Genomic DNA, 15128 nt, shown 5'->3' on the forward strand with positions numbered 1-15128 from the left:
ATTCAATCTCTTCAAGGTGGACGTAGACTTTTAGACGTAAACAGAGTGTTGCCCTTTAGGTGCTTAGCGCCGGGCGGAATAAAGTTCATCATCATCATTAACTGAACCGATATTTTTTCGTAAGTGCTCCGAAGTTACACCAGGGCTTTCCACGAAAATTGAACAACAATAAGTTGTGAACGGCGACTGCTGACGCGCCTCTTCTGTCTAGCAGATCTGTCCCATGTCATCGCGCGATGCATGGGGGCAACGGGGATGTGTATGGTGAGGCGCAAATCGAGTGGTCCAGATTCAGCAGTCGAACCCTTTACTCGACGCTAGCTGATCCGATTCCTGCAGCATGATAAATCGCTCGTCTTGTCTCATAGATCGAGGTTCCGGATACTGCTGACCGGGGAACGGAAAGTGAACGCCCCATCGCGTGCCTGCATAGGGCGGCCGTCGCCAAGCTGGGGTTCCGCAAGCCGCCGCACCTGCCTGCGTCGCGAGCGGAGGGACTCGCACATCACCTGCTGTGCCGCTGTAGCTCTACAGTAGACTCCCTTCCAAGATTGCCCATCCCGCCACAAGACTTTCTTAGACCATGCGCGGCATCGATCCGAGATTGCCCTCGTGGCCATCTAAATCGCTCGCACAGAGCCACCTAGATCTACCTGCCCTGCCGGGCGCGACCGGAAATGCAGCGGTGTTACCTTGGTCCGATCAATGCTGTGTGCGGCCAGATGAATGAACCTGTCGACACGATTGGAGGCATCTTCGCCTCCTGATCATCCATCAACCAAAACATGCTTCGTCAAGGGCAAATCGAGCGACGCTACATACGACTAGGACTCTAGCCGATCTGCTCCTACGTATGCCCATGTGTGTGCCTTTGAGCTGTTCATATATCCGCAAGTAACGACGCTCTCACATACGGACCTGCCTGCACACTTCGTGTTGCAACATTCATCATATCATAATGCGTTGCATATCATAGCCAGCAGTTCCTGCTCGCTTACCTGGCTGTGCTATCCGCCACCGACCTTCCATTGCGCTCCCCCTCTCTTTATGGAGTTCGAAACGAGACCACGTCGTTGCAAATAGTGCATTGCCATGCTGACCAAACGAGCCCACCGCAAAACACGTAGCGGTTGCAGCACTTGCAAGGTTCGCCGTATCAAATGCGACGAACTCCGTCCTGTCTGGCGAGTCTTCGATCATCCACGCGGCCGTTTTGCGCGGTGTGACATGGCTGATACCTCTGTATAGCACTCAATGCCGACGATTGGTCGCCAAACAAGGATCCATCCCCGAAGCATGCTCGTACATTACAACGGAGCCGAGCTCGGCTGCAGTGGAAACAGCTGAGCCGGCCGCTTTATGGACATTGCCCACATTATCCCCGTATTCACCAAACGAGACGCGATCATCTTTCGTCATGGCTGAGTACGGATGGCCGACATCTTTGTCCGACGTGGAGAGGCGGCTGCTCCATCATGCTTGCACTGTCAGAGCCAATATCAACGAATCGGCAGAGATTCAGATACGATGCCTCCATCTCTTCTCGAGGTGAGCGTCTTCTTCGTGACTTCATCAAGCGCCGGCCGAACATATTTCTAACTCGTTCAGTTACATATTGATGGCTACACATTCGGACCATGTCCGCCACTCCGTCTGCGCCGTCGCTGCCGCACACCTATGCGCCCTGACACGCTCGTCCGACATGCGCGGCGCAGAAATCCAAAGCCGAATTTTAGCGATCGGTGGTATGCGCGAGGAGCTCGATCGCAAGCGTACCACAAGGGAAGATTGTGACGAAGACTCTTGCTTGTCTCTAACAGCATCGTCAACCCTGCTCACCTGGAATGCTCCTTCTGAGTAAGATCCACCCATTTGTACAGGAGCCCTGGCCATCAACAAATACTCATCGCGCACTTCCAGGAGCGAGTTCGCCGCTCTCTTCAGGGGCATGCTCAGCGTAAGACTTCTCCATCCTTCTACTCGACCACTCAATCCCTCGCTCACAAACGCCACCTTCCAGATGAAAGCCAAGCTCCACTCCCTGAACTCAGCCACTACTACTCCCTCCAGCACCAACCCGTTTCACCCCCTCTCGCCCATCCCGCCCCCCGCGACCCAACAACCCCTCCCCATCCCTCTCCCTCCCCCTTCCGCCACCAACGACCCCGCCGTCCCCACAGCCGTCACCCACTCCCTCACCACCCTCGCCGCATGCCCCCTCGCCACCGACCTCCAAGCCGCCGCCCGCGACCTCCTCAACACAACCCTCAACGCCACCCGCTTCCTCGCCGGCCACCCCACGCCGGACCCGCTGGCCCTCCTCTTCCCGCTCCGCTGCTGGAGCCGCACCCTCCCCCACGCGCCCGAGCTCGCCGCCGCCGGAGACCCGCTCACGCTCCTGTTCGTCGCCAACCACGAGCTCGTCGTCCTGGCGCTCTGCGCGCGCCTGGGCTTCGGCGCGGAGACCGCGGAGCTCGCGCAGGACGTCGCCGGCTTCGAGGGCCCGCTCAGCCAGCCTTTCCGCGGCGACTTTCGAGACGCGGGACGCGAGCGCGTGGAGCGCGCGCGCAGGGCGTGGCTCGACGCCTGGGCGCTCCTTGCGCGGGGCGCGGGGTTTGTCGATGCGCGCGAGGCGCCGTCGCCGGTCTGAGTGACTGAAGGCGCCTGGCCGCGAAGGAATGCGTAGCTTTCGAGCAGGAGCCTGAGGCTTTCCGCGTGCGCGTGCAAAGGACGCCGGGTGTCTTCCGGTATCCGTCGGAAAAGCGTGGGTGGCATCGGCGTGCTCTGCCTACACGGGGTCAGCAGCCCCGGCCACGCGCCGAAAACGCGCGCGCACCCGGGACCTACGAGCGACGACGACGACGAGCGGGAGTCTCGGCCTACCCACAGCCTTGCCGACCGATCGAAGCCCACCAGACAGCCCCAGCGAAGAACCCGCCCAAGCGCCCACCCTCTGGCCCCTGCCTCGCCGTCCGAGAGATTTCCTGGCGCGACCTATGCCATCCCTGTGCACTGGGCCACAGAACACTGGACGACCGCGGGAGGACTAGAGGAGGAGCCGATAGCCGCCGGAATTGGACGAAAAGGCAGACGACGACTGTGGTGTCGGGCGGTGAGGCGAGGTGAGGTCTGGGTCTGAGAGAGGCGAGAAAGGGGTTGGACGCTTGCTTGCTATGCAGGCGGAGAAGGCAGGGTCGTTGAAATCGAGAGAACCGTTACCGATTGGATGCTTTGTCGATTCGAGAGATGCTTCGCGAAAAAACCACCGGGAAACTTCGAAGACGAAAAGGACGAGGGGCAATAGCAAGAAACGTAGTGGAAGGAAAATGCACTGCGGTGCGATGCGGTACAATACCGATGATCGATTGTATGATAGGAGGCAATGCAAGACAAATGGAAGCAACCACGGAATGTAATCTCGGAAAGAATGCTTTTCGATGCAGGCGCGGCGTGCTGTTCGATCTCGCTTCCCCAAGCGGTGGTGGTGCTGCATCTTGTCTTCCCTTTGACAGTCGTCTTCCCTCTTTGCTCGTATATCGACGATAAATCAACAGCAATCGTCAAAACGTAGCACCAAAGAAACCAAGGCAGCAAAGAATGTATGTCAAAAACGTATGTGTAATTTGTACAGATGTAGCAGAAATGCAAAAGAGACCGGGAAGACCGATCAAAGGAAAAAAAGTGTCATGTCAAGTCGTTCCGTGGCGGCGGCGGGCGGCGGCAGTCGATATGCCTGCCTCAGTCCCCACCACTTTCTCTATCCCTTTTCCTTTTATAACCCTTTCCCATTCCATTCCATTCCATATGTCCAACCGGATGGGGCGGTGGTAGATAACACAAAAAAAAAAGGGAAATGTCCTCGTCGTTTTTTTCCAAGAGAGGATGCGCGGGCGAGAAAGAACGCCGGCGCGGTGTTGTATGTATAGTATGCTGATGCAGGAGACAAAAAAGAAAGATTGTAAATAAACCCTCCCGAGATGGAAAAGAACTCCAGATGCTAAGAACGCGACACGACGACCAAACCAGATACTGGCTTCTTACAGGGCGAGAACAGCCACGCCCACGGCCCCGATCAGCGCAGCGCTGTACCCCGACGTCGCCGTCGGCGCCGCGTACGCCTCGGACGTGATGCTCACGCTCTCCGGCCCGCCGCCGTTGACGTGGCCGCCGGGCCGCACGTTGATGGACGAGACGGCGTCCGGGACCACGGTCGCGCTGGGGATCGGGTTGGAGCCGTTGGTGATCTCGAGGATGTTGTCGGTGCCCGTGGCGTTGAAGTTGGTGGGCGCGAGCGAGATCTCGTTGTGCTGCAGGTCGTAGACGACGTAGGCGGAGCGCAGGAAGGTGTCGCCGAGGACGGGCGTGGAGCCTTCCGCGGGCGCGATGCCGAGGATGCAGACGGGCTCGCCGCGGTCGACGCCGGCGACGATGACGAGCTCGTCGAGGGTCACGCTGATCGTCGGGCCGGAGAAGGTGAAGTCGATGGTGCCGGAGCCGTAGCGGAGGCCGCAGTCGACGAAGGCGGCGCCTTGGTCTTGCTGGTAGTCGGCATTGACGGAGTCAAAGATGGTGTAGGCGATGTCGTCGGGGAGGTACATCAGGCTGCTGCCGGAGTCGAGGAGCACGGGGACGGCGATGTTCTGGGCAATGTTGTCTTTTTCGCCATTGGCACCGACAGAGGTCAGGGCGATGATGAACTCGGCGTAGGTGCCTTGCTCGGCGATGATGGGGAGGGTTTGGAGCTCCCCGTGGAACTTGGCGGTGTTTATGCCGCCGAAGAGGATGGAGCCGGTGGAGGCAGAGAGGTCGTTCAGCCACAGACTGTAAGCGTTGACGCCGATGACGCCTTCTTGGACGAGGTGCCAGGGGACGTTCGGGTAGGGGTTGCCACCGTTGTAGGCGACCGCAACCTCGTTGATAGGGTAGCCGATACCGAGGATGCCTTCTGTTGAACTCGACACATAGCCGACGCCAAACTGCTGCCCCTCCAGATCGATTCCTCCAAAGCTGAGCGTGTCCGAGACGTAGTCGCCTGTTGATCCCGAGCCGTCGACGTAGCTGATATTGAACTCGCTGTTGATGTACTCATATGTCGACGATGAGTTGGCGTCGTATGTTCCGGATAGACTGCAAGGATCTGTGCTCTCGCCGCAAAGTCGGCTGTTGTCGACGTTCACCCAAAGATCACTGCTGCCAGTATCCAGATGCAATTTCATGGGCTGGCTCGGCGTGCCAATGCTGACGTTCATGAAATACAGCGTCTCCTCATTGTCCAACGACACCTGCACAGTCTCGCCCGACTGTCTTTTACGGAGGCGATTGCGGTCCCGGGTAATGGGATTCGAGACGCTGTTACGCTGGATCTCATGCTGGACGACGCGAGGCGGCGCGGCATCCCGGGGCTGTTTCAGATTGATGGCGTCGGCGCCAAGAAAGCCAGATGCGGCTGCAGCGAGAGTCGGTATCGAGGGTCGCATGGTGATGTGGTGTGAGGGATGGCTGCAGGGCAGGCAGAACAAACAAACGATAGCAATACAAGCGAAAGCAAGACGGATGGACAGGGCCGATATTATTTCCCTGGCGCGGAAGGCTGGCGGGTAGGAATGACGAGGGCGATGAGGTATGCGCGGCGGCTTGGAGGGAGGGACCAGCCGGTGGCGTAGCGCCCGCTGTCTTAAACGGGCGACGGGCGAGGCTGGCGGACGAGTCTCGCGGGCTGAGATGACGACGGACGCGTGGTGATGGATGGTGGCGACGGTATTTACAAATGGGAGATGAAGAAAATGATGGCAGACACGAGAGTGAAGAAGACGATGGGAACGGGGATGGGCGTGAGCAAACGGCGCGCGGCCGACCCAAGAAACGGGCTCGACGAGCTGCAGGCGCAAAGGCTGATGCTGCCGGGGCTGGCTGCGTGTGGTGCGTGTTACGACGCTCATGATGGGGCAGGCACGATCAAGGCTCAAGGCTTACGCGCACATCCATCCGTGCCTTCCAGCCCAGCCCCGGCCGCGCCTCCACCCGCGTTCGCCGCAGCTGGCTCCATCCAGCCAACGAGCCGCTTTGTACGAGACTCACCAGCCCTGCGCCCGTTGCCGCCAGCAAGCCACTGCAAGGTGCTGCATGCCACTGCAAGGCTGTCCGTCGAGTCTCTACACACTCTCTCCCCGCCGATCCATCTCCTCTCCCTGCGCTACGACAATCCCACTCCTCTCCCTGCGCTACGACAATCCCACTCCTCTCCCTGCGCTACGATAATCCCACTCCTCCGTGCCTCCCTGCTCCTCCACGTGCTGCTCGCCGCCGGGTCAAAACAGGCGTCGCTCGCCATCTCTCGCGTAGATCTCACAGCCGCCGCGTCTCCGGGTGCGAGAGCGCCGTCCACCGTGGGCGCCATGCACGCCGCTGCCGCCTGACCCTTAAGCTCCCGCCAGTCGCCGTCCAGCACGCGCGTGTCCCGGGAGAGACGTATGTACAATGTGCGCGTCAGCCCGGAGTCGCGCAACAGTCTGCCCACCCTCCGCTGTCAAATGCACTGCAACTGCACAGCCTTGCCATCTCTTCCGGTCTGCAGCTGCTGAAAAGTCCGACTGTGCGTCGTGGACTTGCGCGTGCTGATCCGTCTCGGCACCGTCTGCCCTGCCCTGCCCTGCCCTGCCTGCCGTTTAGCCAGCCATTTCGAGTCCTCGGCTTCGACTTCCGAGGGCGGCACTGCTCTTCACGCCCCGAGGAGGGAATTTGCCCTCGTATCAAGCCTTCTCTCAGGGAGCGAAACGTTCTGCAGTAAATTCGCACCCTCGCGGCGTCATCGGCTTTCATCATACCCACAGACTTCTAGACCGCGACGAAGGATACCCACCTCGCGCCGCGGCAGCAGCACCTCCTAGCGCTGAAGTCATCCATCCGTCCAACGCTGTACTCTGCACCGCGCTGCACCGCACAGCACCGCAGGATCGCCAACAACTCTCCTCTCCTCGGCGACGGCTCTCCACCTCTTGCAGTGTATGTACGTTACGTTGGCACTGAGCTCCCACCACAGCTGTCACAGCCAAGTGCCAACCCGTCGTCGAGAGTCATGCGCCCCGCGCCTGCGCATCTCCCGCAAGACACAGCCAAGGAACACATCACCACCTGCCCAGGCGTGCGTGCCGCTGACGAGAAGACATGTGAAGCCCGCGCGGCCGGATATCAAGCCCGTCGCGGCGCTCGCTAGCGGGCGTGGCATCGAATCTAGGTAACGTAGTTGAGATCATATACGTTGCGGCGTTCGGTACCGTGGTATGCCTTCTCGCCTGTTGAATTGCCGGCCGGCAATTCGCATCCTTTCCCTCCTTTGGGGCTGGAGTGCGATATCGTGAATAGATTGACAAGATGGCTGAGGCTGTGAGAATGCAAGAAGAAAAAGGAACCAAGATCTGCACGCATATGTATGTATATGCAGGCGGCTATTGGATTTCCATTAGCAATTCCCCGATCCCGGGAAGAGGCTGCATGTAGCTCGTCCGGAACCGGTCGCTGCATGCTCTTCTCTTCTCTTCCCTTCGCAGCGCGCCAGCCAGCCGTCTGGGTTCCCTCTTTGGCGGATGCGCGACTGGAATCGCGTGCTACTGTATATCTGCGTGTAACGGTAGCTCTGTCGCCGCCGAGGTAAGCCCCCCGGCTCCCTTGGATTATACATATCGTGGTTATTTTGCGCATACGCATTAGCAAAGCGAGCAGACACGTCTCGCAGTCTGCAACGACAAGCAGCGTGTCGTTCACGGAATACGGTACTGCGGATACCCGGCGTTGCGCGAACGCCGGGCAATTGCTTTCCCACCACGCGCGTAAGCCTCCACAGTAGGTATGTGAGGTTGTTGACCGAGTGCTACGCATTCGAGAATACCACGCGCTTCTCGCCGAATGACTCTTCGATCCAAACATTGCAGACGACCTGGTCGGACCGGGAAGTCCAGTAAGACGCACGGCTATCGAATGTCTAACCCCGGCTGGCATACTAACTTGTGGTGGACAGGACGACTAGGCACTTGAAATATAGCTCTCGATATGTCTTTAGAGCGATTCGACTAGCGACGATTGAACTGCTGATCGATGCCGAGGTACTGTTTTTTTATCAGTACTTTGCTGAATGTCTGAAACTTGTTATCGAGGCCGCCGCGAACGCACCAGCCGCCGCGGTCAATGCTAGTTGGAGATAAGATATGGGGGCAGCTTCTTTCGACTTGCCGGCCGGCAATTTATATCCTTCTCCCTCGTGGCGGGAATGCGATATCGTGTATAGATTAAACAGACGGCTGAGGCTGCGAGAGCCTTGCCAAATATAGAGAAAAAGCAGATCTGCATGCATGCATGCACGCACGCGTGCGGCTGTTGCATGCAATGCAGCAATTTCCCGATCCTCGGTGGGAACTCTGCAGCGCGTCCGGAACGGTAGTGTGTTGGAACGCTGCTGCATGTTGTGTTGTTATCAATGCAGCGAGCGAGCCGTCTGGATTTCCTCTTTGGAGGGATGCGCGACTCAAGCATGCATGCTACATGTGCATATAACCGTAGCTCTGTCGGACAGGCTTGCGAGCCAAGATAAGCTCACAGGCTCACTTGCGTGATATCGTGGTTATAGTGCGCATATGCGAGCATCGTTCGCGTAAACACCCGGCGTTGCGCAAACGACGGTCAATTGCTCCCAACCCATGCAAAGCTCAAGTCTTCACTGGTAGCCAATCCCAAACCCGGGAGAGTACCACACGCTCGCCGGACAGTATGCTGATGAAGTCCGGCCTTGCACACACATCGGGCACTTTATTGCCACCTGAAGCTCGAGGCGGGCCCGGTAGCCAATCCCAAGCTCTCGAAGACCACACCCACCACGCCCCGAGCACCACACTCTGCCCAAACGCATAGCAGAATCGAATACCCTCAACCCACCTCTCCCTTCACCCGGAATCTCGCCCCCTCCACCTCCAACCCCCACCCCTCCCAATCCGCCTCCCTCCTGATCTCCCACTCCCACTCCCTCCCCTCCAACCCCTCCACCCGCCGCTCGGGATCTTCGACCACAGCCCTCACCCTCCCAACCCTGCCCTCCAAAATCCTCCCCTCCACCAATCCCTCACACCCCCGCACCACCTCCCTCACAGCCGGCCCAAACGCCCTGGGCGTATAAATATCGAAATTCCTCAACACCAGCGCCAGCGTGCCGACGGCCCACTCCGGCTCTGCTGCCGGTCCTGGGGCTGAGGTTGCAAAACCCGGCCCGGCGCAAAAGAGCTGCCCAAGCAAAGTGAGCAGGACTCTGAACGCCGTGCCGTGCGGGCCGAAGGCTTCGGGCGTGAAGACGCGGACGTCGACCGTTACATCCAGCCTCGTGTGCCGCGAGGGCAGGACAGGCAGGGAGGTCCAGAGCGGGTAGAGCGTGTAGCTGTTGGCCATGAGGTCCAGCGAGGCCGGGAGGGAGGCGTGCGGGGCGTTGCGGTGGGAGGCGAGGGAGAGGACGTCGGCGCGCGTTGTGCGGGAGGTGCGCAGGAGGGCGTGGAGGGGTGAAGGGGGGAGGGTGAGGGGGTAGGCGATGTCTTTGAGGGGGTCGTTGGAGGGCGAGAGGCGGTAGATGCGTGGGCCGGCGAAGGGAGGGCTGGGCGGGGCGGGGCGGTGGGGTGAAAGGAAGTGGGTGTAGATTTGGTCGCGGAGTTCGCGGGGGAGGCGGAGGAAGGGGGAGTTGGCGTTGTGGTTGGTTGCGGCTGAGGTCTGGGAGTCTGGTGGGGAGAAGTCGACGAGGTCTTCGCGACGCGGCCACTTGAGGTTACTGGTGCTTGGGAGTGAGTCGAGGAATCGCGTGGACATGTTGAGTGATGGCTTCGATGGAATGATCTTGTGACTGAATCGTTTGGACCGGCTATTGAAGAGTTCGTGCTATTCCTGGGTCCTGCGTAGAGCCAGAGAGGTGAGAACGATTCCTTGGAGGTGGATCAACGTCTAGAATCCAGTTCTCGTTGGCTTCATTCTTGGAAAAAAAAAGGAAACGTGACGCGTTGTATGCCGAGGTACCAAGAAGTCAGATGTCAGCTTTCGCGGAGATTCCTTTGGGCGCAATGCTGTGAATCAGCGGCAGTCAAAGGTGTAGGTAGGTCAGCCAGACATTGATGTATCTCAAGCGAGCGCACAGCTCAGTTAATGGTCCATTTCACAGCCCGCAGCTAGCTCCGGCACCGGCCCATCCAATCATTGAGCTGCGCCACCAGACCCCGAACGTAACCTCAAGCTACGTCTGTACAACCACCAATCTACCAGGTCGACAAGAACACCTCGAACAACCAAGCCAGACCACCGCCAACCCGGCACCTCTCTCAAGATGCATCTCGCATCCCTCCTCTCCTTCCTCGGTGCCGCTGCCCTTGCCTCCGCCGCGAAACTCACCATTACCATCCCACCCACCCCACCAGTCCTCCCGAACCCAGCCTCGCTTCCCCCCTCAACGCACGCAATCCTCATCGGCGCCCCCGGCACAAAATACTCCGCCCCGCTCCGCCGCGACAACACTCTCGTCTTCGACTCCCTCCCTGAAGCCAGCTACCTGCTCCAAATCCACGCCCGCGACCACTTCTTCCCGCCGTACCGCGTCGATGTCTCCGCCGACGCCACCGCACAGACCGTGAACGTCTGGCAGACCTTCCGCGGCAACGAATGGAGCAACAAGGGCCCGCATCTGGGTTCTGGGGCCGGGCAGGTGACGGTGGAGGCGCGGCCGGCGGCGCGCAAGGATTTCTACCAGCCGCGTGGAGGGTTTAGCGTGATGAGCATATTTAAGAACCCGATGATTTTGATGGGCTTGGTTTCGGTTGTAATGATCTTTGGCATGCCGAAGCTTATGGAGAACAGTGAGTATTTCGGGAAGCGCAAGAGCCTATGTCTTTGTGCCGTATGGTGTCAAGATCTTGTTGCTAATAATACATTGCAGTGGACGACGAGACGAAGAAGGACTTCGAGGAGATGCAGCAGAACACGTTTGGAGGTAAAGAGGGCCCAGCGAGCCAGATGCAGAACTTCGATCTTGCGGGCTTCTTGTCTGGGAAGCCTAGCGCGGCGGGCAATGCTGGGTCGGCGAAGAAGAAGTAAGATCGCTTATTGTAGCATGGAACTGCAAAGTAACTGCATAGCCTTGGATGATAAACGCATTGATTATCACGGTCTCAGGTCTTCTTACAGTATCCGTTTCAAACAGCAGAGGCAAGTGTTTTCCCCCGCCTTTTTGCTGAGGCCAATCGTCCCCACATGCCCGCGTACTGCACGAACTACGGCAACGGCAATGATTCGCTATACCTCTCCCCTTCCTTCGCTCCAAATAGGTGATAGTCAAGACATTCTCTATTGTCCGAGTCTCCTCAGCCGGTTATTAGGCTAAATCGGCCCAGGAACGGCTATCAGGGTGATTTCTCCTCTTTGGCTAGGAGAGCTCATATAAGACGCGCGAAGTTGGAACAAGCTTCTCCTCATACGAGATCACTTTAATCAAGCTTCTCATCAATATGGCCCCCATCAAAGTTGGCCTTATGGGCTATGGCTTCTCCACCAAATGCTTCCACCTGCCCTTCATTCTCCCCAACACGGACCTGGAGGTCTACGCATTCCTGCAGCGTGCAGAAGCACCTTCTGACAAGGCAGGCGTGGAGTCCGGCAAGCATTGCACCGTAGACTACCCGAAAGCAAAGCACTACCGCACGGCGGACGAATTCTTCGCAGACCCTGACGTTGAATTGGTCATTGTCTGCACGAGCTCCAACAACCATGCTGAGTTCGCGGAGAAGGCGATGCGAAGCGGCAAGCATGGTAAGTCCCATACGTTCTTTGACCACGCCTAGTTGCAATCGCTGACCATCGCCCCCAAGTTGTCGTCGAAAAGCCCTTTACAACCACCTCCGCCGAAGCCGACCAACTGATCGCGACCTCCAAAGAGACCGGCAAACTCCTTACTGTCTTCCAAAACCGCCGCTACGACTCCGACTTCCGCACCCTCCAACAAATCCTCACCTCCAACTGCCTGGGCCAAATCACCGAGTTCCAGAATCACTACGACATGGACAACCCCGACTGGGCGCGAAAGTGGACGTCTACCGACCCCGTCGCTGGCGAAGGAATGCTGTACGGCCTCGGCACGCACAGCATTGACCAGACGCTGCTGCTGTTTGGCAAGCCTAGCAGTGTGACGGCGTTCACGAGAGCGCTCAGGCAGAAGGGTGTTGCGAGCGACGATTCGTTTACGGTTGTGTTGCAGTACGGGGGCGAGCAGAGCGACTTGGTCTGCACGGTTAAGACGACGATTGTTAGTACGTTACCGATGGAGAGGCAGTTGAAGTTTATGGTTAGGGGAAGGGAAGGGAGTTTTATCAAGGTTGGTAGCGTTGGCAACGATCGGGAAAAGTCAGTATACTGATGTTGCTTTAGCACGGCGAGGACCCCCAGATCGACCATCTCTTTTCTGGAATCAAAGCTGATGATCCTCGGTACGGCGTCGAGCCAGAGAAGTACCACGGCCAGCTGTTCACCAAGTCGCGGTTCGATGATGATCAGAGCGAAGCGGGTGGTATCTGGATGGGCAAGTACCCTAGTGCTCGGGGCTCGTATGTTGACTACTACAAAGATGTGGTGGCCGCGATCAGAGGGGACAAAGAGGTTGTTGTTAAGCCGGAAGAGTCGAGGATGGGAATCAGGGTCATTGAACTGGCGCGCGAGAGCGCTGAGAAGGGCGTGACTGTTGCATGGAGTGAATGATGATGGTCGCGTTTTGGTGTTTGTGCCGCGCGTTGCTGCCTTAGCAGGTCTGTATGCAATTCACTTAACTTCTCTTGGCGGGTGCTTACATGTTTTCGCGAAGTCTTGTCGATACTGGAACATCAACCAACTTCTGGGTCGCTTCACGATGATTCCGTCAACTGCGAGCCCTTCGTCAACGGAGGCGGCGACTCCGCCATTCGATCCTGACACCGCTACACTCCTCGAATTGGTCCGTTCTATGTCTCGCAAGAGGCCCCAATCAATAAATATGCCTGCAGACAACTTGAAAAAGCACTTTCCGGTATTCCCTTTCTTCAAGCTGCCGCTTGAGCTTCGCGAGAAGATCCTTATCTTAGCGAGCCTCGAACATGGGGATCCTTGGATCGACGAGCCTTCTACAGTCATCCGCAGCGAAAAGACCGGAGATGAAAGCAGCAAGGCTATCCAAAGCGAACGTACAACTAAGCTTCACCCAAGCGATTTCATCAAGACCAAGCATCCGATCATCTTCACGTGCCACCAAGTGGGCGTCGAATACCGTGCCGCTCTTTGGCGCCGCCTCATGGCCGACGACAGCCGTCAGGTTGATATCAAAGTGAAAGGGCTCTCGATGGATGTCGCCGATCAACTTCTGTCTTGCTGCCTACGACCGGATCGCGAGAAGCTCAAGAAGAATCTCAAGGTTCGTCTCCGCCTCGACTTCACCGACTCCCGCACTGGCGGCTTCACGCTGTATCAAAGACTGGCCGCGATGGAGAACGTCTGCGAGCGCTTCGAGCTGGTCCCTAAAGTCGTTATCGACGAGATGGGGATCGATGATATCTTCGATCTTATTGGGCCGATGGTCAATCGGAAAATCTTACATGAGACCCTTCCGATTGACACATCGGCTTACGGCTGGAAAACTCACCTTTTCACGAAGATCTTCGAGGAGGTGAATCATTTTTGCCAGCGTCCGGACATGTTCCAGGGGAGGTTTAAGTGGAGAGGAATCGTTTTTTACTGATGGTGCGACATGTTGTGGTGGACCGGAAGGCTGGGGTATGCAGCTGGAGGAAGTGGTTCCATGATTGGGGGGCTGCCTTGGGAAGCAATGCTGATGGAGAAGCATGTTGGCTCCAAAGAACGATTAGATCGGCGTCCATGACCTGAACAGTGTCTTTTTGTATTCAATGGTCCCAGGCTTATACCCTGATAGGCAAAACTATGAAAAAAGGGCGAACCTACACGTCAAGCTGTTCCATCCTCATGGCGAAGTGGAGGTCCTGTTGACTCGATCGATGTCCTCCGTTGTCTCCACGGTCGAGTTTCATGTTCAGAGCGAGGCCTCCGGGGTTGAATATGGTGGCCAACGGCACAGAGCCACGTTAGAGCCGATGTCCTCAAATGTCCTCACATCGAAGTCTAAACCGCGAAGTTTAGTATGTCACCGGGACCATGACGGTTTGTCCTCATGCGTGTCACCATGCGTGTCCTCATGCTTGTCCTCACGATGTCCTCATATTGTCCTCAGGCAAGTGGTAAGGAAATATATACCTCCAAAATGTCCGCAAAAATTGCAGTACGACAGCCACAGCTCATCATACCCCGATCAGCACGCTATCAAATCAACCCCTCAGCACTGCCAATCAAACAACCATCTGCGAACAAAACAATCAACCATGTCTTCCACTCAAGAAGCAAGCCTCTTCTTCAAGCTCCCAGCAGAGCTGCGCGACATGATCTACCAAGAAGCCGCCGAAAATGAAGAGACCATCGGCCTCCACATCCAAGTCACATCCGGCTCCAAGCCCAAGCCTCTTGCTCACAGCATCGACGGCTTGTCCAGCACCTGCTCCCAGATCAGATGGGAATACTCAGCAACCCTCGAGCGCCTGGCCAAGAAACTTGCCGCCAAAGACTCGCTCAGCAGATACACGCTGAAGAACACGCACTCTCTCCGCGTCGCCGAAGTCCAAGGGCCCGAGAGCAAGTCTGTCCAAGACAACTTCGCCCTGACAGCAATCCTCTACTGGGACCTTCTCGCCAAGAAGAAACTCGTCACAACCTTCACCTTCGGCGACGACAGCTCGCTCAACCAACGCTACCCACTCTCGAGCCTGTCAAGAAACAAGGCGTTCTGGGTCGCTTCCGAAGAAAGACCGCAGGTGGCTTCCGGGTTGACTGAGATGGCGGGTCGTGTGTCGAAAGCCGACTGGGCCACCGCTCCAGCGTTGCTCCTCATGTGGGAGAGGTACTGCCGCGCATACCTCATCCTCGCTGGGTGGGAGGATGCAATGAGAATCGAAGGTCTTGATGATTAGAAGATATTTGAGAATCAAGATCCAGATCTTCCCAATTTTGATAAACTTTTCATTTCGCAT

The 15128-nt window shown here is 57.5% G+C and overlaps 5 protein-coding genes across 5 annotated transcripts; 4 read left to right on the forward strand and 1 right to left on the reverse strand.

Annotated features, from left to right (window-relative positions):
• Window positions 1-1092: 1092 nt before the first annotated feature.
• WHR41_03436 (uncharacterized protein) lies at window positions 1093-2650 on the forward strand (the record flags this gene model as incomplete). The annotated part of the gene is made up of 5 exons (XM_069372042.1): window positions 1093-1184; window positions 1249-1548; window positions 1609-1857; window positions 1921-1957; window positions 2021-2650. 5 exons carry the CDS (start codon window positions 1093-1095, stop codon window positions 2648-2650), a joined length of 1308 nt encoding a protein of 435 aa, XP_069230889.1.
• A 1387-nt stretch (window positions 2651-4037) lies between these two features.
• WHR41_03437 (uncharacterized protein) lies at window positions 4038-5477 on the reverse strand (the record flags this gene model as incomplete). The annotated part of the gene is made up of 1 exon (XM_069372043.1): window positions 4038-5477. One exon carries the CDS (start codon window positions 5475-5477, stop codon window positions 4038-4040), a length of 1440 nt encoding a protein of 479 aa, XP_069230890.1.
• Window positions 5478-10270: 4793 nt separating this feature from the next.
• Window positions 10271-11186, forward strand: WHR41_03438 (uncharacterized protein). The gene is made up of 2 exons (XM_069372044.1): window positions 10271-10871; window positions 10952-11186. The coding sequence occupies exons 1-2, from the start codon at window positions 10346-10348 to the stop codon at window positions 11107-11109; spliced, it is 684 nt and encodes a 227-aa protein (XP_069230887.1). The 5' UTR covers window positions 10271-10345; the 3' UTR covers window positions 11110-11186.
• A 333-nt stretch (window positions 11187-11519) lies between these two features.
• WHR41_03439 (uncharacterized protein) lies at window positions 11520-12762 on the forward strand (the record flags this gene model as incomplete). Its single annotated transcript, XM_069372045.1, has 3 exons — window positions 11520-11820; window positions 11880-12382; window positions 12436-12762. The coding sequence occupies 3 exons, from the start codon at window positions 11520-11522 to the stop codon at window positions 12760-12762; spliced, it is 1131 nt and encodes a 376-aa protein (XP_069230888.1).
• Window positions 12763-14426: 1664 nt separating this feature from the next.
• Window positions 14427-15068, forward strand: WHR41_03440 (uncharacterized protein; the record flags this gene model as incomplete). Its single annotated transcript, XM_069372046.1, has 1 exon — window positions 14427-15068. One exon carries the CDS (start codon window positions 14427-14429, stop codon window positions 15066-15068), a length of 642 nt encoding a protein of 213 aa, XP_069230757.1.
• Window positions 15069-15128: the final 60 nt, after the last annotated feature.

Source organism: Cladosporium halotolerans (genome assembly GCF_011745625.1).
Source record: "Cladosporium halotolerans strain TM138-S3 chromosome Unknown Sca9, whole genome shotgun sequence".
Lineage (NCBI taxonomy): Eukaryota > Fungi > Ascomycota > Dothideomycetes > Cladosporiales > Cladosporiaceae > Cladosporium > Cladosporium halotolerans.